Below are 22628 nucleotides of genomic sequence, written 5' to 3'. Positions count from 1 at the left end.
TATCACCTCTCATCTCTTCTGTTCACTTCTCATCTTGAGTTTTTGTTATGAATTTGTGATTTTTTTTTTTTGTGAATTTTGATTAATTTGTTTTGAATTTGTGACGTGAATTTGAGGATGGATTGGCAACCGACGGACCAACCATGGAACTGATTGGTATCGGCCGTAAGATTTTGGCCGGTTCTCTTTATCCCAACTAGCCAATTTCAGTCAACACCACCCCTTTAAAAAGCTATCGGTGTGGTTTTGATTTTGGACTGAAACCGCACCAATAGTGTTGGTTTTCAGCTCTAATCTCAACATCAAAACACCATTTAAATATAAATATTTTTTAATTTTTAATTTTTAATTTTTCCATCTAATCAGTACCTAGTTATTACAACTTTTTCAAATAAAAAAAAATTCAACTTTTTTAAATTCAAAAATAAATTTAATATTAAAAAATTATATTCTAACAATATTTTAACTTTATAGTATTTTCATTCATTTTTTTCCTCTCATTTCTCAAAATCTCATAAAACATCTTAACTTAAATAATTTTATTATTATTTATAAATTTTTCATCTTATTTCGTCTCAACTTATAGTTGGAAGAAAGGACATGATAAATATTTTAATTTCTTTTTATGAAAAAATAGTATTAATTCGCCTAATTTTTTCTTGTTCTGAGTGAGGTTCTTATTTTTCTTAATCAGAGAAGGATTTGAGCATTCTATCGACATATATTAAGGCGAAAATATACAACCTTAATAATTTGAAGCTTCGTTTTAACAGGAAGATCATTTGTCCGAGTTAAATGTCGGACAATTGTCGCCTTCGTCATAACAAGACCGTTTAACCGAGAGGAAGAGGACCCATATGTAGCCAAAACCTCCTTCAGGATTCCCCCATCTTGCCCGAAGAAGCTACTCTAGGCTTCCATGGAGTTCAAACCTCGCAATTATAATGCCCAAAAGGAAGCACACGCGCTCCCTCTTGTACGTACGGATAGCCATCCCCTCTCCGCTCCACCCTCACACCACCGTCAGGTCCAACTCAAATCACAAACCCAGTCAACTCTCTGTTCTCTTTCTTTCACCTTAAGCATCTGCTTGGTTCATTAGAGAATGTATGTAATCATATATTCAGCATTTCAATAAATCAAACATCAGATTATTTAATTCGTAGAGCCAACGGTCATCGGGCTAAGTATTTTCGTTCTCCACTACCAAACAGCGTCCATTAGTACAATTGTTTGGCTTAATTGAGTAGTGTTTACTATTTTTCAAAACAACTAACAACAGAAGGCTTTAGGTTCAGGCCATTGATTTATTTTCTTCGCATTAAAATTTATCAGTAACCAATTATGGAATTAGTTATTTCTTCATCTAAGACACGATAAAAGAACATATAGGTTTTACTTGATAAGTTGTAACAAAAATAATTTTAGGTTCTGTAATGTTATTCAACTGTTGATAGCCTTAACTAGGCCATAAACTTGAAAACGCTCTGAGAATATGCTCTCTGTGGAGTAAGCCAGGAGATTACACTACTGGTATAGTGTAATTTGAGGTATGTTTTAGGCATTTTTGAGGGCCAACATAAAATCTGTGACGTTATGCCGTGTACAGGGAATGATTAATAATTTAGAGTTCAACTACCATGTAAAGACATAAGTCACACTTTATTAAGTGCTTCATTGTATATAGGACAAACATATGGGCGTATGCATGTATTTAAACATTGCAAATGATTTTGTATTTTTTGATCTCACGGTGACTTTTGAGGCTCTACTCTCAATACGTCATGATGTTGTAAATGTATTGGTTTGTGGTTCAAAATTTGGCCACCAACATGTGATACAGTTCAATGATATCTTGCTATAGCCTTACAGGTTGATGTTGTGGATCATGAGCATAATGACTTTTTTGATCCGCTGAGAGGATTGGCTGACAATGCAACGAATTGTAGAGAGGATGTACAAGAACTTGAAAGTACTTCTAGCGAAGCATCTTCTCAACTCCCCACGAGGGAATGGATGTCTTTCAAGAGATTTTTAATGCAGAAATTTCCTGTCTCCAAGATGGTTTCAATTTCTTCAGTAAGCATTTGAAGCCTTTTTGGTGGTGAAATTTATGTCTATGCCATTTTTTTAAACTTTGTAGAGCTCGAATGGAAAATAGCGTGTTCTGCAGTTACTGGTTTCCACGATGATATATTCTTCATTTATTATTGGCCAATTTTGGTTTTTGAATCATGAAGGCTACTAAGTTATATAAAATTATTATCACCTTGTGTCATCACTTATCACAGGGGCTACTATTTTCATTATTTTCAAGCTAGGTTTGTAAGGACTACTATGGTGATGAAAGTAACCATGTTAGTTAAGATTTTCCTTCGGTTATGTGAGTGTATCTTAATTCATTATTGCTTACGAAAAGATCCTGGATAAGTTATGTGGTCACAGCAATGTTGCAGATATTAGACTTACCATGGTTCATTCATGGTAGAAAGTCAGATAAAAATCTTATAAGATTCAAAGCATTATTTAAACATGGGAAACAATGTACTTACAGATGTTAGTTTTTTGTCATTCAAAAAGGCTCAAATATTAGAGGGAATTCTTGGAATTCAAGTTTTCATTATTGTTTGGGCAGTAATGGTTTAGTTTATGTAGTTATAGTGACAATGGTCATTAGCATGGTCATTATCATTATCATTATGGAAGTTTCCTTTCTAGCTTACTTAGTTAAGTGTGACTTTCCCTACATAACTTGTTACTGAGTAAATCTTTGTCGAGAATACATTAGGGAAACTACATGCCATAAGTTATGTTTGGTGAAGTACGAACACATATGATTGTCATTAACAATTAGATCATCTGAATTATGTGTTTGTATAAAGATAGATAGACACACAAATGCGCACGCGCGCACACACACACACACTCGTAAACACACATACACAAGCTTAGATTCAAGGTGTAACTTTTGGTTTGGTTTTGCTCGGTAAATTAGGGAACGCATATGGTTTTTCTTAACAATTGTGTCACTTGAATTATGTGTTTGAATACAGACACACATGTACACAATTATCACTTGAATCATATAAGCTTAAATTCAAGTTGCAGCAGGTATAACATTTGATTAATGTTACTGTTGATGTCGTGTTTCGCGGGCCTGGGCAACTCCGCTCTAGGAGCACTCGGGGCTTCCCTGCAAGGAGGAGAGTGGGGGAGCTCAGGGGCTGTGTTACCTCTGACGCTCAAGTCAGTTCAAGGTTGAAGATGAAGAGAGAAAGTGAGAGCTAGAATGAGATAACAAAGAGGTGTTTAAGAATGTCAGTCACCCCCCTCTCGGCAGAGTGAGGGGTATTTATACCTTGTCTGGGTGGGTCCTGAGGTGATCGTGACCCGTATGAGGCTCCGTACTGGGATCGCAGTCCCTGCCAATCTCCTGCTTTCCTCCAGTCCTGCCAGGCTTGGCCAGAGTTGTTGCTGACACCTAGGAGGGCTTTCGCGTTGCGTGCCGCCCCCCGGGACGATGCGTCGTGGCCCTGCCATGTGCGCCTGCTCCTGCATCATTAAGGCCTCGTTTGTCTTCACAATTCATCTCAACTCATCTCATCTCATATAATCATTACAATTTTTTTAAATTTTCACACAAAATATAATAAATAATTCAACATTTTCAAATTTCAAAACAAAAATAATATTAAAAAAATATATTCTAACAATATTTTATTCAACTTTCATCTCATCTCATCTCATCTCATCTAAAAAAATAAACAAGGCCTAAATGTGGCATGGTTTCGGTCAAGCTCGTTCCTGTTCCATTAAATGCGGCGTGGCCCCAGACGGGCTCCCTTCTCCTCCTCAGTTAGTAGTGTCAGGTCGCACAGTCCCCATCCCTTTCGTTAGGACTTCTTGCCCTGCGTTCTCCCCCTGGGCCTTCCGTGTCATCCCGGCCATCTTGACTTTTGTACGCAGGCCCCGGCCTCATCCTGGGCCTCTGGGGATTTCTCTCCTCACAGTTACTACATGTATGAATGTATGTTCCAAGTAAATGACATCTGATTGATCACATGATAAGCATCTAGAGAACATGCAATCTAATGGTGATTGGCAAAATCTTTATCTAATGCAAACATGCAGTTTATTGCTTAACTTTAAAAAACAATTGCAGCAGTCATGTAGATGTGTGGATATATGTTTATATATGCATGTATCGTTAATGTGGTTATCCTATTTAAAGTAGAGCTGCTGTTTTTCCTCTTCAAGTTTTCTAATTATAAGTTTTGACTTGCCCCTCCTTTTGCCTTAATTACAGATGTCCAATGTGATAATGAAAGGTGTAAAGGGTATGGTGGCTTACTCTCTCCTGTTCTTTTGTTCTTTTTCCTTCAATCCACATCAAATTGCAGAAGTGGCAAGAATGCTTTGTTCCAAATTGATTAAGTTACAGGTCCCAAACAGCTAGATTATTGCTAATTTTGGTTCTGTGATGTTTGCCAATATGCAGTGGCTGAGAAATCTTTGACGAGTACGCATCTGGAGGAACTAGAAGATCCGGAGAAATGCGCAGAAGATGGTGTCAAGGTTGTCACTAGGCAGGAGTATATCTCTAGACTACATGAGCTCAAAGATGAAATTAATCGTGCTTGGCGTGCCAATGATCGTGTAACATCTTTAAAATTAGCTATAAAGGTGACTTTTAGATGATGTGGTGACTTTCCTTTATATATTATTTCTTGAACTTATTTTCTGAGAATTTGTGGAAAAGAAAAGATTGGATTTCTGTATTGCTAATGGGTTCTCTTCTAAATAAATTTGTAACATTATCTTATTATTTCCTCACCATGCAACAGTCATTGGAGTTGCTGAATTTTGTTATTTCTGTAGATGAACATTTCCAATTAATCAGTCTACAATTGTGCTTGAGTATTCGTGCACAATATGACATGTTATTAAGCCATTATCTTTTCCTTACAATGAGAAAGATATAAAAAAACAAAAAAATACTTGTCATCAAGTGGGCTGATATCGCATTTCTTCTTACTGTAGGTGGCTAGGCTTTTGATGGATACGTCGGTTTTACATTTTTATCCTACGCTTTTTGTTCTTTCTATGGATATAATGGACATGCTAGGGGATATGGTATGGGAGCGCATCAAGTGGAAAGCTGAATTTGCTGAAGATGGAACCAGACTCTTCTCTTTACCAGGTCTTTCTGCTTTTTGGCTCTCTCTCTCTCTCATGGTAATGCAATTGCATTTGTGCATGTAAAGGATTAGAAATATTGAGGCAGGATTTATGCATGTCTTTTGTTTGTGTTTAGTTTACTTAGACTCAATAACATCTTAATTGGTATGTAATTATCAGACCTGGACTGAACTGTCCAATGAACTGGCAACCTGATGTTCTAATTTTCCAATGTTTCCAGCTGGCTAATGTGACAGACTATAATGAAAAGTTGTTGAAACCTGATCAATCCATCTGGATTTTGCATGGGTCGTAGAACTGGTTAGGTTTTTTGTAACTGGGTGGTTTGGATTTCATATTTAGATGGTTTTCCTTGAGCATACTAAGCTCCATCTTGCCTGTGATTAGATTGAATCATTTAAAAACACAGTTTCGGGTAAGTTCCTGATATATTTATGGTGATCATCCTTCTGGCCAAATTGCACAGTAATTTTTTTTTTTTTTATAAGTAAGAAATAATATTATTGATATGAATGAAATAGGCATAGCCCATATACACAGGAAGTATACAGAAGAATACCTAAAAACATTAGAAGAGCGATAACTTAAAAACAAGAAATCATGGACATTGTCCCCGTTTAATACAATAGCGGAAAACCAAAGCATTAAGGTGTTAAGGAAGAAATTCTTCAACTCAATTATTGTGCATTCCTTATCTTCAAAGCAGCGTGCATTCCTTTCCGACCAAATACACCACATGATGCACAACGGGATCATCTTCCACACTGTTGCCACTTGTTGACAGCCTTGCATCTTCCTCCAACAACCTAACAATTCTACCACCCTCAAAGGCATAACCCAAGCAACATCAATCCTTCGAAAGATCTCATCCCATAACACCCTTGTTACCTCACAATGTAGTAAGAGATGGTCCACAGATTCTCCATTCTTTTTATACATGCGATACCAATCTATCACTACACATCCTCTCTTCCTCAGATTGTCCGTGGTCAAGATCTTCCCAAGAACGGCATTCCATACAAAAATGGCTACTTTAGAAGGCACACGAGACCACCAAATGTTCTTCCAGGGGAACGGATTATGATCCGGTGTTATCAAAATGTTATAATACGCCTTAACTGTACATTTCTTGTGATTATTAGATCTCCACTTCACTTTGTCACGTTGTGCCAAAAGAGTCCCCATGGAATATAGTAGACTGAAAAAATCTGAGACAATAGATAGTTCCTAGTCATGAAAATCCCTATTAAATTGAATATTCCACTAATGAGAACCATGAGCAAATAACCGCATATCCGCCATTGAAGCTTCCCTATTAGCTGCAAAACGATAGAGCCGGAAAGGCCATTTTCAATGCATGATCACCACACCACACGTCCCGCCAAAAACTGATTTGATTGCCCTCTCTGGCTACAAAGCGAATCTATTTTTCAAAGCAAGGCCACCCCTTATAAGCTTCCATAAACCCACACCATACCCCCCTCTCATTTCATTGGAACACCAACCACCCCAAGCAGCACCATATCTAGCGTCGATAATTTCCTTCCACAATGGTCCTCCCTCCAAGTGATATCTCCATAGCCATTTCCCTAATAAAGCTTTATTAAAAGTTTTCAAATTACACACTCCCAACCTCCCGTACACCACTGGGGCACATACTGTCTTCCAACTAACCAGATGAAACTTCTTCTCCTCCCGCAAATCCCTCCATAAGAATGCTCTAGAGAGTTTCTCGATCCTATTCACCACCCCTGCAGGCATAAAAAACAGAGATAAAAAATATGTGGGGAGGTTAGTAAGGGTGCTCTTGATAAAGAATGAGGCGGCCCACTTTCGATAAATACACCCGTTTCCAACCAACCAACATTTTCTCTATCTTTTCTACCATCCCATCCCATATAGCTCTAGTCTTGAAAGTTGCTTCCAACGGAAGACCCAAATATTTCATCGGTAAAAATGACACCTTACAATCCAAGAGGCTTGCTAAGCTAAGGATATTTGAGACCGCACCCACCGGAACCATCTCGGACTTACCAAGATTCGCTTTAAGCCCTGACACTGCTTTAAAGAAAAGTAACAATGCTCGTAAGGTTTGGATCTGGCTATTATCCGCTTCACAAAAGACTAAGGTATCATCTGCAAAAAGAAGATGTGAAATGATAATAGGGCCATCAAATCCAATGTCCACCTAAAAACCAGATAAGAAACTTCCATCAACATCGGCCTGCACCATCCGACTTAAAGCCTCCATAACTATAACAAACAAAAAAGGAGAAATAGGATCTCTCTGCCGTAAATCCCGGGAACTATTTAAAAAACCAGCAGGTGTACCATTAACTATAACTGAGAACCGAGTGGTTGAAATACAATGAAGCATCCAGGAAATCCACCTATCCCCAAAGCCACACCTCTCAAGCAAGTATAAGAGGAATTCTCAGTTGACATGATCATAAGCCTTTTCCATGTCAAGCTTGCAAAGAATACCTGGACCACCCTCCTGTAGTCTATGATCCAAGCACTCATTTGCAATAATCACCGAATCAATAATTTGTCTCCCACGGATAAATGCGTTCTGAGGCTTGAAAATAATATGTTCCAGCACAGGTCTTAACCGGTTGGCTAGAACCTTCGAAATAATTTTGTAAACACCACTAACCAGGCTTATAAGGCGAAACTCTTCAATATTCGAAGCTCCATGTTTCTTAGGAATGAGAGCAATGAACGTCGCATTAAGAGATTTTTCAAACTTTTGAAAAGAGTGAAATTCACTAAAGACCTGCAAAACATCACTTTTCACTATGTCCCAACAAGTTTGAAAGAAACCCATAGAAAAACCATCCGGGCCTTGTGCTTTATCCTTAGCCATCCCAGAGATAACCTTGTAGATCTCTTCATCATTAAAAGGTCTCTCCAAAATACTCACACTCTGAGAGTCAATTGCTTCAAAAGACAAGACATCAAGCTTCGGCCTCCAAGAAGCCGTTTCTGAGAGAAGGGTCTCATAATAGTGCACAATATGGTTTTCTAGCTCAGGGGGAGAAGATAGCACCTGAGACTCTGAATGTAGCGACTCAATAGCGTTGTTGCGCCGATGTGAATTAGCCACTTTATGAAAAAACTTCGTACACTTACCACCTTCTTTCAATTAAAGGGCCCTGAATTTTTGGCGCCATGATGTCTCTTCTGACAACAAAACCATTTCCAAATTTTCTATAACCGTGCCCTTCCTCAATAACACCTCTTCCGAGGTATCTCCCAATAATTCCTTGCCCTCTAGCTCCTGCAATTCCTCCAACAGTGTTGACTTATGATCATCAATGTGGCAAAAAACTTCCAAATTTCACTTCTTCAGGTCTTGTTTCAATGCTTTCAGTTTACCTGCAAGAATAAAACTTGGAGTACAATAAATTGATACGATGACCACCAAGCACGCACCATCTCTACAAACTCATCCGATGTTAGCCACATGTTTTCGAAGTTGAAGTACCGACGACCCCTGTGAATGCCCCCACAATCTAGTAGTATAGGAAAATGATCTGAGTTGATTCGGGCTAACCGTTTCTGATTGACTTCCGGATAGTGGGCTTCCCACGAAGGAGAGACGAGGAATCTGTCCAATTTCAACCACACTCGACCGTTTGACCAAGTATACTTGCCCCCTACCAGGGGCAGATCCATGAGATCCAGATAAAAAATGAACTCAAAGAACTCCTTCATGGTCACAGTATTCCGATAATGCCCTGATCGCTCACTAGGAAAGCGAGTAATGTTAAAATCACTCCCCATGCACCACGACACATCCCATAGTGAGTATGGGCCTGCCAACTCCTCCAACAACCTTCTCTTCTTGTCCACATTAGGACCATAGGAGCTTACAAATGCCCATTCCCATCCGTCAACAACGTTTTTGAATAAAGTCGCAACCGAGAAATCTCCAATATACTCCTCAACCGCCTCAACTACTCTTTTATCCCACATTAATAACACCCCGCCTGAGACTCCCCAAGAGGCTAAATAAGACCAGCCCACATACGAGCACCCCCATAGACTCCGCACAATTCTTCTATCAATGAAACTTAACTTTGTTTCTTGAAAACACACCTCATCACCCTTCCACATTCGCAATAATGATTTAATACGAAGGCGTTTATTGCGATCATTGAGCCTCCGTACATTCTAAGATAAAATCTTAGGCTTCATTTAAACATAGAATCATAGATTGCCCCTCCCTTTCGATCTATCCCTTCCGCCAATCCCTTCCTTTACATCATAATTCTGCACAGTAATTATTATGGAGTGTATCTTGATGATCATTTTAGAAAGGAGGTGCAGGGCTGGGAGTTAAAATCTCTGGTCTCATTTTTTATTTGTTATATTTCATTTCTATGCATATGATCAGTAGGGACAGGTGGTTGTGGCCACCTTCCAGAATCTTGGAGTTAAAACTTATTATAGGACTCGGAGGTTAAATGGGAGTGCATCTCTCCTTCAAAAGAGCATTTGGAAGGATAAGGCTCTGCTTCCCTGTACATGTACTGCTGCATCGGGGGAATTTAACAGTGGGCAATCTTAGAAAGAGAAGGATTGCTATGGTGTATCCATGTTGTCCATGCAAAGTTAGTGTGGAAATAATGGACCATCTTTTTATTCATTGTAATATAGCAAGGTATCTTGGTCTTTTCTGTTCTGTTTGTTCAGAATTATGTGGACTATGCCTAGAAAAGTATTTACTATTGGCATGCTGGATGGTACAGTTTGGAGGAAACTGCAGTGATGGGATATGGAAGGCTGTTCCTTTGTATGTTTTGTGGTGTAACTTATCAAAAAAAAAAAAAAAAAGTTTTGTGGTGCATTGGAAGGAGAAAATGCTCAAGTTTTTGAAGGTTGTGTGATGTCAGTGGTGGAGCTTAAGTTCTAGATTCTAGAAAACTTTATGATTAGATGGCAGTTACAACGTTTTTCTTCAAAATTTTGCAGCTAGGAGCTAGTCTTAAGTTCCTTCTTGTTTGTTAAAATGTAGTGTTAGTTTCTAGTAAAATCACACTTACGTTCAACTTTCCTTGTCTGCACTGAGGAAATGCGAGAAAGCCTGTAATGGCTTAACGAAAGAGTTTTTTTGATAGGAAATCAAGAATTAAATACACGAGAGTATGGACTTCTATGAGTTGAATCTGAATTCTCAATGATATTTTTTAGCTGTTGACCATTACAGACAACTATTTGAGTGCTAACGATTATCAGAACTCTTATTACTTTATGAGCTAAGAAGCCTTGAAGTGGTTTTGAAAATATCTGCATGATTCTTTGATGCCAATATGGTTACAGGGAACATTTACTATTGCATTGTCATGCATGAAAGAATTCAGCAAGAGCCAGTTGGTTGTTGTTATTGTGTACTGGTAACATTGAGAACAGAGTACAGATTGCCAATGCCTCACGAGCAGAAATAGCAATCTTAACTGCACCTCTTCTTTTTCTCCCTTTTATTGTTCTTCCCCCTCCTGACTTTGTTATAGAGTATTTTTATCTATACCATCTTCACAAGTTAGGTGTGCGCAACAAAACATTGGTGGTCTTGTATCTGTTTGATAGTTTTCCCTGAAAATTTTGTTGTACTTATGGCAGAGAACTTTCAAGCAAGTGACATTTGCTCTGATGCCAAGGAAACTTGCAATAATTGGTTCTGCAAGATCGGTTCCATCTGTGAGCTTCTTCCACGCATGTAAAGTCTCTTTACTTTCATACTCTATACATTTCCATATCCTTGTATTTTTTACTGGTGAGTTATCATCTCTTCTAGTTTCCCTGCTAATTCATTTGTTCTAAGCTTTTGGCCCATGCCTTTCCCCCTTTCCCCAGGTACCTATGTTTTATTAAAGATAATGTTATTTTGCTTATAATTTTTTTGTAATAAGCATTTTGCTTATAATTAACTAATACATATGAAAATCATCCTTATTCAGGCATGAGCAACTCATGCTCGATTTAATTTTGTATACTTGGTGGTTGCAATTAGATTGACTTCCAAAGTTGTTTTGCTGAACGTCTCTTTATATTTGTCTCCATTGGCTTCTCTCTCTGAGAATATTCTTTTGCTGGTTGTTTGCTCAATGTTGTGCTTCAGCTATTTAGAGCTGGCTTTATTGCCCTGCTGGCGCTTCCTGGTCGACCAACCTGAAGACAATCTCCAGCGTTTGGTTATGATGATGAGAGGGTTATCAGATCCATTGGCATCTGCTTACTGTCGTCTTTATATGGCTCACTGTGCCCAGAAGTTGCCCAGATCTGATACAGGTGAACATTTTGTGCTCAAGCATGCAAATATTATTAGCAGGCAACCATGGATAGGGCATAATATGCAAAGGTTTTGGCTATTTGGCCCAGTCTGGTCCAGGTTCATAAGTCCTAGTTTTCTGTTCAGATTCTGGCTGGGCTGGGTGCAGAACTATGTATTGAAACGAAATTATGACCAAGTCGGATCTAGTAATACTTATAAAAAAATATTTGAAGTAATACTTGCTTTGGTTTGCATGGTATCATGACTTATCTTTATACTGCATGTCTCAAAAATATATTTAGGAATGTCTTGAAACATGCTTGTTGGCTAATGAGTGAATGGAAATTTTTTAGCATCTGCAGCTCTTGCCATCTTTTGCTTGTGTGTTTGTAAGTAACTTCATTAAAGAAAAATGGCTAGTTGGTGCAACCCAATGCACTTTAGCTAGTTGGAGGCAATTTAGCTATGTGTCAAAAGTTTTTAACTGGAATCCTGCTTAGTCATGGCTGTGCTCAAATCCTATGACTTGACCTGATTTTAAGAGTCTTTCATGGACCCAGGCGACAGCTGATCTTGGGTCGAACTTTTCATGCTATGTTCTACATTTTGTTAGTGATAACCACGTCAGAACTGGTCCATTTGTGAACATGTGTAGCAGCCTACTCATATGCTGTTTTCAATCCTTTTAACACTGGTATACCTGACAACAATTTGACAGGATATCTGGTTCAATGCGTTAATGATATCAATATTCAGTTGATGCGGATTATGTCAGCCAAGGAAATGACACGTAGAAATTCTACAGACAACAAGAGATTGCTTTTTACTTTGATGGAACCAACCATTGAATATATCATGAAAATCATATTTAAGGATGCATCTAAGGTATGTCCGAGTTTCATGCGACATTTGTATTCCTCTTCTAAACCTTCTGCGTGGTAGGATTCCAAATTTTATTGTTGAGAGCACTATTTTTTTTGCAAAATCCTAAAAACACAAGAATGAAAAAGATTTCTCTAGTGTCCATTATCAGTAAAAAAAAATATTGATTTTTGGTCTTTGTAAGACTTTTCTTCAAAGTCTCAATTTGAGTATTGAAGCCACTGCTTACATTTCTTCTGTTCAGGAATCTAAAAGTATGCTAGTGAAGTTATCTTATCCTGAATTATAGTTTCTCTCACATGAACTATTAACTTTCTGCAAGATCTGATTTGATGATCTTTATACTGTATGTGTTGCAAGAGTCAAGTCAGTAATGTACTTGTGGAGCTTGGATCAAGAAGGAATCAAGTGGAGTTGTTTGGGAGTTTGCAATGTATCTCAATGGTTCTTCATCATCTACTCAAGGAACTTCCTGCTGAAGTTGTTACTTCAAATGCCATGGAGATCCTTCATATCATTGAATGCAGCAATGATTATTCATCTGATCAGGTATTATTCATATGCTAATGACATTAGTTACTTTTGTTGTGTCACACTGTGTACTTGATTCCATGCCCATTTATTTTCATATGATAATCCTATCTAGTTATATTGATTCTATGTCCTTTAATTTTCCTTCTTCCTCCTAGTTGGGAGCTTTCTCTTGTATATACCATGTCTGTGCGGGTTGAGCCCCTTTGTGCTTTTAATAAATTGACATATAAAAAAAAAAGTAGTGTCACACTTGTTTGGCTATAACCTTTTCTTTGGCCCTTATTTTTTTATTGTGATATTCACTATTCAAATTTTTAAAATTGAAAATTTTCTTTTGTTGGAACAGTGCTTGAATTACAGGTTGCTTGGACTCAGGCTGTCTGAAAGGAGATCTCAAATGGACATTATCCATGATGTGGTTGATAAAGTTATTCAGGTATTTAGAGTTATCTACTACCATTTGCTTGATTTCAGAAGTTTATTTTATTTTATATATTCTTCACAATCTAGGTAGTCTTCCCATATAAATCCTAATCTCTATTGGATGCATTATGAGTACTCTATAGGTTTGGGGTTCTTGCTCATTATTGCTTCTTTGGGAGATTTGTTGCATTCAATTGTCTATGAATCATATTTTTAGTATCCATTTTTATTTATAAAAAAAAAAAAACTCAGTATCCATTTTGGATGTAAAGTTGCCTGGTGGTTTGTTTATGCAATTATGTAGTGCCATTTGTGGTATTTGACAAGCTTAATGATATGGTTGACATAATAGCTATTTACATGTGTCTTAGTTCCTTAGATTCCCAATGATTTGTTGCTTATAGGATATTTCTGTTAAATTTGATTTGCGAATCAGGTTCTCAGTCAAAACAGCAGCCTTGATGAGTACCTGAAGGTTGTGGATGCTTATGTGGATATTGTTCTTCAAAATCAGATGGTTAGTTTGCTTGAGTTGTGATACTTTCTCAATTCTGTTGCTTTTCACTCCGTGTATAATTTCCTTAATTTTCTTATTGTGATGCTTTTTAAGACTATATGTCAGGCTGTGTTTTTGCTAACCTTTTCTGGGCTTTCTCCTTGCAATATGGACTTGGTTATATGATACCTCTTCTTGTATCATGGACATGAGCTTGTTTCTATGTACAAGGAAATATATGTTAGTTTTCTTTCCTCTGAATCTTGTCAGTTATGCCAGGATAACCATCTGAACACCATTTTAGGAGGTATTTTAAACCGAGCATGCAATAAAGCTGTTGCTGAAGATGAATTGGCAAGCTTGCAAACCATCTTGATGAAGCTTCTTAATCATTTCAAGGGCTTGGAAGATGTATTCGCTTTGGTAATCTTCTCACTCTTGTGGTAGATACCTCTCTCCGTCTGTCTCTTGCTACAAACATGCCAGAAAACCATTAAGAAATAGTTATTCTAGTTTTTTTTTTTCATGGTGGTAATAAAAATTTATCGAATAAAACGAACTGATTAATTGTTGTTACTTTGTAGAACCATTTTCTGGAGATCTTAGATATAATGCATGGGAGTTCACGGAGCTTCGTCAATATGCATATCCTTAACCTGGCGACAAGGTACTTGTCTCCATAACTATGTATTTGCCCTTTGTCTAGTTAAATCCTGACCTTTTATGTTGTTGCACCTTACTCTCCTAGACCACGCTCCGCCTGTATTGGCTCCACTTGCCTTGTGAACCAGCCACTATCTGCCTTAAGCTCAAGGAGGATAGTGTTGGGCAGATTCCGTCAATAACTGTCTCTGTGAGCTCTCAGGTTGAACCTAAATGTGATCCTCTGGCCTGATTGTTATTGGTTCACTTATCTGGCATTTTTTTTATAAGTAAACGATTATATTGATATGAATAGCCATAGCCCAAGTACACAAGATGGTATACAAAAGGTCACACCTATTTAGAGGGAAGCAATAGAAACTAGAAAATCATGAAAATCGAGGCCACGACAATCTACAGCTGTGGCCCAAAGAAAGAGTGCTAAAAAAAATAATCTAAGTTCTTTTAGTGAGCGCTCTGTCTTCAAATGTCCGGTCAGTTCTCTCTTTCCATTGGCACCACATGATACAAATCGAGACCATTTTCACACCACTGAGATTTGTGGGAGACCTTGTATATTTATCTAGCTAGCCATGAGCTCTGTCACTGTGGCAGGCATAACCCAAGCTAACTCCATCCTATTAAACACCTCATTCCATAACGTTCCAGCCACCTCACAATGTAACAGTAAATGATCCATATTTTCACCATTTTTCCTACACATACAATACCAATCTACTATGATCACCTTATGTCTCTGTAGATTATTTGTCGTCAAGGTCTTACCTAATGCTGCTGTCCATACAAAAAATGCCGCTTTGAGAAGCGCCTTGTTTCTTCATATATTTCTCCATGGGAATTGCGTATTATGTGGTTGTGTAAGCGACTTATAGAAAGAACGGACTAAGAATTTACCTTTACCTATGGGTATCCACCACATTGTATCTGTTCCTTGGGTTCTCAGCATCATGGTGTATAGAAGACTAAAAAAACTACTCAATGCTGCCAACTTCCCAATCTTGGGTGGCTCTAGTGAAATTCACGTTCCATTGAACTAGGTCTCCAAAGAACTCCATGCAATTAGCCACTGAAGCATCTTTCTCACCTACAATCCTAAAAATTGATGGGAATGAATTCTTTAGGGCTTGATTTCCACACCACAAGTCAGTCTAGAATTTTATTCTAGATCTATCGCCTAACACCAGTCTATGCCAATTAAAGATCCCCCACCCTCTTCAAATGTGTTTCCAAATTCTCACTCCATAAACCCCGTGAACCTCCCTAGTGCACCCCCACATGCCTCCATATTTGCAATCAATCACTGACTTCCAAAGAACTTCCGATTCCATATTATATCTCCATAACCATTTCCCAAGCAAAACTCGATTGAAAATTCTCAAATTTCTAATACCCAAACCACCCGAAGAGACTGGAGAATATACGTTATCCCACTTGACTAGATGATACTTAAATTTTTCTCCTATCCCACTCCAAAGAAAGTCACGATACAACTTCTCAATACGGTTCACCACACTTGTTGGAATTGAGAATACAGATAAAAAATACGTTGGTAGATTAGAAAAAGTACTTTTGATAAGGGTGATCCTACCACCTTTCGAGAGATATGATCTCTTCCAACCTGCCAATCTGCTTTCAATCTTCTCCACCCCTGTATCCAAAATCGATATAGATCTTGCAGCTGCCACCAAAGAAAGGCCAAGGTAATTCATGGGCAGAAAGGAAACGTTACAACCAAGGATACTAGCCAGTTGCCGTATGTTGCGAACATTGCCCACCGGCACCAATTCTAATTTATCAATGTTCACTTTTAATCTGGATGCCGCTTCAAAACAAAGTAATAATGCCCTCAATGTTCGGATTTGGTTTTGTTTTGCCTCACAAAATATCAGTGTATCATCTGCAAACAATATGTAAGATGCCTGGAGATACTGATTACAAATCTGTTAAGTTTCATGATTTGATATATTAGTAGTTTTATGGTTGATAAAATATGCTGAGTGCACACATGTAGATATCTATTTTGTTTCCATATACCTTTACAGTATGTACTTCTTTCGGATTCATAGTGGATGTTGTATAAATATGTTGTGTTTTAAGTATTCAATTTCATTTCCCGGTGGTAGTTATATGTGATGCTTATTTCATTGGGCAGGAACAGTTCTATTAGTGATCCAACAACCATACAGTTGCTTTTTGAAATTTCTCAGGCTCTTCATGATGATCTTGATTTTGTGAATGCAAAAGATGATGATAACCAACCAGCACGTTTGATTTCCCGTTTTGTGCATATGGTAAATAATTCCAAGTCCATGCTGCTTCTCCTATATGTCAAATTCTAAGGTGGACTACCTTGTGGTTACCAATGATACTAGCTTGACTTGAGTTGCTGCCCCTCATTGTTAGGTTGACTATGGCTCAGAGTTGGAACGCCATTTAACCTTTTTAGTTGAATGTCGTGGAGCTTTTGGTAACTTAAACGAACTTAAGGCATGTAATCATTTTGCTTTTTATAACATGGATGAGCATTGTAGTTATTTTAATCTTACAGCGCCTTTGATACTGTCATGTGTTAGAAATGAAGAAAAAAGTTGGCATTCTATGAAAATTATTTGTTCTCTCTGGTAGTAGGGCATTACTCGATCCTCTTGTGAAGCTCTTGACATAGTACAAACACTATGCAGTTAATCTTGTTATATTATAGGATTATACTCAAACACTGACGACATTGACCAAACTGTCTAGAAAATTATGGATTTGATGAGTTGCTGTAGAAAAGTAGTAGGATCAACTCAGTTGAGGTAGCAGGATTCTTGAGGATATTCAAGCACTTAAAAAAATTTCATGAACACTCTTTTTGGGGCAAGTTAAAGCTGAAAAAATGTGAGGGTAGAGAGAGAAAACTAGGTTTATATATATATATATATATATATATATCCTGGTGCCGGCGGATACCATACTCGGCCCCCACCTATTTTTTTTTTTTAAATATAAGTGGCTGCCCCCCGCCTGCCCAGCCGGTAGTGGGTGGCTGTGGATGGATGGGCCGGATACGGGGGCCCACCCAGCAGGCCTAAGAATACCTAGCAGAATGAAAAAAGGAAGATGTAGACTCAAAAACTTAAACAGGGTCATGTGGGCTTGAATAGTTCTAAATGTTGTCATAGCATCATTTATGGTTTTGCATTTAAGGACACGGTTAAGAATGTCCATGAAGTTAATTAGATTCAATGAATAGAAAAGTCCTGATTTAAAAAGACACCAGAGTGTTGCATACTAAAGACATATTACAAGATTTCTCCCTACTATTCTCACGCTTGATTCAGCACTTAAATCTGGCAGGAAACTCTTGTTCACTCCAGCAATTGTTTAGCCATCAAGGCTTTGAAAGATGCAAAAAAACATCTTAGTTTTATCAAATCTTGCATAGCGTTTGGTGAAGTCACATTACCTTCTATCTCAGCTCAGATCAAGCAGTTAAATCTTTATCTTGAGACTGCAGAGGTAATTTTTTCTTCCTTTGGAATCTTAATGTTATACAAGCTCCTCTGCATATTGGCTCATTCATTTCAGCAAACCAGGTTGCCTTGGTATGTGGTTTAGTCTCTCATTCAGATGGACTGATAGATTCTGCAATCAGCTGTTTGCTAAGTTTGGACTTCGTGGATGGTTAGTTCATCCCTCTTTTGTGAAACTTTGCATTAGTAATTGCATCAGGGCATCTTGCCAGGTTTTCACCAGCATTTGTGAGTTTAAAGGTGTAAAATCATTGTCCAAAAGTTGTGTGGAAACCAAAAATGAGGGATCCAAGAAATAGGGGAGGGCTACCCCTATTGGAAAATTTTGGATCAAATCTTTGACATGTAATGATCACAATCTTGTTCCAGCAATGCAAATATTTAATAAAGTGCATACAGAGGGCTATGTGTGTGAGTTTCCAAAGCATGAAATGTTTGAGAAAGTAATAAGCTGATGCTTCTTGGATGAATTGCCCTAATGTGAATTTAAATAAGCTGATTAGAAGTTAAGGGCTACCTTCTAGTTTCTGCGAGTTGTTAATTTCTTTACCTGTTTACCATGAAGAGGCATCTCAGTACTCAAAATTGTTACAGAAAGATCTCATTGTTTCTTAGAATAATAAAATCTATATCAAACGTGTTTGATAAATATGTTTCTATTCAGATATGTTTTTTTAATCTGCTAACTTGCTAGCTTTTTAGTGTGTTTTTGTTCGTTTACGATTGCATGCAGTTATATTTTTATCGTACGTGATGTTTTAATGGTCAATTTGCTTGTATATGCTATCCAAGATGGATATTTCCAAATTAAATCTATGGCTGACTTTGCTTAATCGCTTGTGTAGGCTCCCGAACATCAACTGATATTGAAGGAATACTGTCTGCAATTCGGAAATTATTTTGTCTCTTGATTATGGTTCCAGGTAATTAAAATCATTTATTTTCGTCGTCTTGTTTATTTTTCCCTTTTCCTGACTATTCTCATTATCGTATGAATGGATCTTAATTTTTTGTTTTAGTTTCCTGTTAATATGTGTAGAAACAAAACTAACCTAAAAAGAACGGAAAATGGAAACTGAAACTCAGATCATTCACCTAATATAATGTCTTTTTGATTTATCAGAAACACTGATGAGCAGTTATTTTTCCTTTCTGATTTTTTTTTTTCTGGGCAAAGATGCTTTGGTTCGTTTATTCTACATAAGGTCCCCAACCTCCCTTTGTCACTTTAAGGAAAAATATTGCCAAAACAAAATCAATAAGGACTTCTAGGCTGAGTGATTGAAGTGGAACGAGGGGCTAGTAATAACCTGTTCCAGAAATGGAGGTTGAAAAAGGAACATACTTGAATTTAGAGTTGGTGATCTCTTATGTAGAATTTAGGGATGGTATCACTCTAAACAAAGAAAGCTAAAATGAGGATGCAGAAATGTATCAATTCCCGTTGATTTTGTTATTCAGGTGGATCTAGCTCAGTTGTAGTAACTGGGGTCTAAGATGATAAATAGACACCCATAGAGGTAGCTCTTAAGAATGGATATATAAAAATGCAAAGAATAAACTGCGTTGATATAAAGTTGTCTTAATGCTAGTTGAAGGCTCTGAAGAGATGGTTTTGATGCATGAGCTTAACATTTTAATATATTTTGGAAACTTTTTTAAGATCACAGTCTTAGTATTTTCTTTTCCTGACTTCAATATTTCCCATCTGAAGGTAATCCTGAGCAAGGAGTCACCTACTTTGCAAACAACATTTTAGCACTTGTTAATTCAAGCTCATGGTGAGCCCTCCATTGCATATTTAATATCAAAATATTGCACCATTATCATTTTCTAATCGATATTCCTTTATCTCCTTCTATGGGCATAGATCTTAGTTTGATACTTGAAGATTTTGTTGCAGGATGACACCAGCAATGAGAACAAGAATTTTTTATACGACACTCACATTGACAGCTACCCTATCTCAAAATAAGCTCCCATACCATGCAGTTCACGGACAGGTACATCTACTGTATTCTTTACTAATGTGTGAATTATATTTTCAAAATGCAAACATTCTAATATTTGAAACTTGCTCTGAAAATAATTTTTTTAAATCCCAGATATTTTTTTGCTGGTGTCATCTAGTGTAAATAGATTAGTTTGTTAAGCTTTTCAAGGCTTTTGTATACTTGTATGATATGGAATATTGCTAGTTAGTGGTCTTTAGGCCTAATGGCGGTTCCACCCTGCATAAGTATGAAGTGTTGAGTGATTTACTGGATTCAAATCCTGCTGATTGCATGATGTTATTACCAGGTGGAATCAGCATCATCTTATTAGATAACAACGACAGACCTTTTATGACTGATGGTTTACAAAGAAGCCGAACAAAAGAAAAAGAAGCAAATATTAGTTGAATTAAAAACTTCAAATGAATTGATTAGACTTATTATTCCTCAAGGCCGCCGCTTAATCTGCATATAAATTCCATACTTAACAAAGTTTTACTTTAGTTTAAAATTTTTCTCCTAGTCAAATGCTCTATACTGGGTTTTGCAATTTGCATCAATGGGTGCAGTAGTCATTGTAAACAAGAGCCTGATTTTCTGTTCTCTCTCATTTTTCCTAATATTATTCTGCCTTGTCTTTCCCTCCAGATTTTTGGCAATGACCTATTGTTTTTTGGCGATTCATCCTATTTACACGAACTTGTCTCGTTATCTGAGTTTGTTCTCCAGAACCTGGTTGATTCCATTCAGAAAGAGCCATCTCCGGTAACTATGTTGCACTATGTTGCTATATAAAATGACCAGTATTATGTTTTACTAATGTGTTATGCTGAATCTAAGGCTGCTCGGGGATGCATCGCGCTTGAAGCTTGCAACTGTATTGCATCGTCTTTCGTGGTAGGTTCCTTTGCCATCTTTGGGCTGACTCGTTGATCTTAGTAGCCATAATTTTATCAAAGGTCAAAATAAAAGGTACATCACAAAGTTCTCATCCTTGCAATTACAGCACTTGGAATTCCTCTACGGAGTAGGATTTTGTAAATATCACTAGAAATCAATCATATCCATTAAGTGCAAAACATGGGGTGTTTTGGTCATTGTGTTTCTAAGAATGTTTGGATTAACTAATGAAATGGCCAAAATGAATATGATCAACTTCCAGTGCAATGGAGAGAATCTTATTCCCTTCTCTAAAAGGACTGCATGTGACATGCAATTGACTCGCATCATGAAGCACGTTGTACCCTAGGAGATATATGTAATTTAAATTCAGGAATAGTAATTTTAGATTAATGGTTGACCACTTCACTAGCTATATTGCAGGTGGATGTTGAGATTCTGGCTTCCTTCCTAGAGAGTGAACAAAGTTTTAGGCTCCAATTCCCTTTTGCAGGATAGGACCTTATGTTCCCTTGTCCAATTATCTCTACCAAAATTGGTCATGGTTGAAGGGGTGGCCTTGAATAATTTTATGGTATTCAAAATTCCAAATGCTAGGATCTTTAAAATGCTCAAATTACAATCTGATATCAACTAAACAGCTTACAGAGAGCTACTGTTTATAAGTTATTTGATTTGCAACCTGGATTCGAACAAATCAAATAAATAAAAAACGAATGACTTGTATTGAATTGACACTGCATAAATAATAAAGATAGATGGTTTCCCATGATGATCCGGAAGCAATGTGGTATGCAAAAATGAGGGCTTCTTTGTCATGAATCTGCTAAAACTTTGCTGCTATGCTCTCTCTCTCTCTCTCTCTTTTCTTTTTGCTATACTTTTATATTTGTTTTCTGCTTCTTTTCTTACCTTATTATGACATTTCTTCTTGTTTATATGGCAGGTAAGTCCCGAAATATCTCAAATCTGCTCCGAACTGATAGAAACTGCCAAGTCGTGTTTGAGTGCCAGTGACAAATATCTACAGTCGACCATTAAATTTTTGGACAAAAACTTGCGAGCTCCTGTGGTGGCTGTATCATCCATTTCTGTCTGAAATACAGATGAAGGTCTTGTGATTGTTAAATCGGAAGTTCGCTCTGTAGATGTTCATTGCCTTTCTTTGATTGTGAGTACTCTTCGTTTTAGACTAAAAAATTTGTTAACACCTTTATTTTGTTCATATAATGTGTATATATCGAGATCAACACCATTATAGTTGCCATTAGGTTTATTAGCCTCGGAGGCAACCTGGAAAAAGCCAAGCAACATTGGAGATTCTAAAGAAAGGATAAATATACTTTGCACGCTCAAATTATAAAGACTAACACAGTACACTCCCAATCGATTATATGACCATTTAGATGGATAAAAAAAGGGTAATGCGCCATAATCTTCACTGTCAAATCTTAATAAAGGGTGTAGAGTGTTATTTTTTTTAATAGTTTGATGGTATAATATGTCAGTTTTGATAGTTTAGGATCTAAAATGTAAATTAATTTAGAAATGCATAGTGAACTTTTATGATCCATGCAGCACCTGATATATATATATATATATATATATATATACATATAAATTCTTCTCAGCCATTATTCACCATCGGTCCACCACACATCTTATGAAAAAAATAAAAATAAATTTTCACGTGTGTGATGTGAACAGTTTCTGATTTGTAACAAAACTCATATTATCAACTTATG

General features: G+C 37.2%; 1 protein-coding gene across 3 annotated transcripts; it reads left to right on the top strand.

Moving 5' to 3' along the window:
- Window positions 1-851: 851 nt before the first annotated feature.
- LOC108984397 (VPS35 endosomal protein sorting factor-like) lies at window positions 852-22138 on the top strand. Of its 3 annotated transcripts, none has more exons than XM_018956342.2 (23): window positions 852-1027; window positions 1873-2079; window positions 4307-4337; window positions 4499-4683; window positions 5041-5200; window positions 10825-10921; window positions 11324-11493; window positions 12195-12361; window positions 12719-12907; window positions 13239-13328; window positions 13752-13832; window positions 14091-14234; window positions 14396-14478; window positions 16627-16765; window positions 16878-16961; window positions 17814-17975; window positions 18053-18140; window positions 18835-18912; window positions 19704-19770; window positions 19893-19992; window positions 20632-20748; window positions 20824-20880; window positions 21830-22138. In XM_018956342.2, exons 1-23 carry the CDS (start codon window positions 920-922, stop codon window positions 21980-21982), a joined length of 2757 nt encoding a protein of 918 aa, XP_018811887.2. In that variant the 5' UTR covers window positions 852-919; the 3' UTR covers window positions 21983-22138. The 3 variants fall into 3 exon arrangements, with proteins under 3 accessions (XP_018811887.2, XP_018811894.2, XP_018811901.2); XM_018956349.2 differs by having other exon boundaries at window positions 920-1027; window positions 16633-16765; XM_018956356.2 differs by lacking the exon at window positions 16878-16961 and having other exon boundaries at window positions 920-1027.
- The last annotated feature ends 490 nt before the right edge of the window (window positions 22139-22628 follow it).

Source organism: Juglans regia, chromosome 2 (genome assembly GCF_001411555.2).
Source record: "Juglans regia cultivar Chandler chromosome 2, Walnut 2.0, whole genome shotgun sequence".
NCBI classification, from domain to species: Eukaryota; Viridiplantae; Streptophyta; class Magnoliopsida; order Fagales; family Juglandaceae; genus Juglans; species Juglans regia.
Note: the sequence above shows the minus strand (reverse complement) of the source record. Positions and strands in the feature narration are given on the sequence as shown.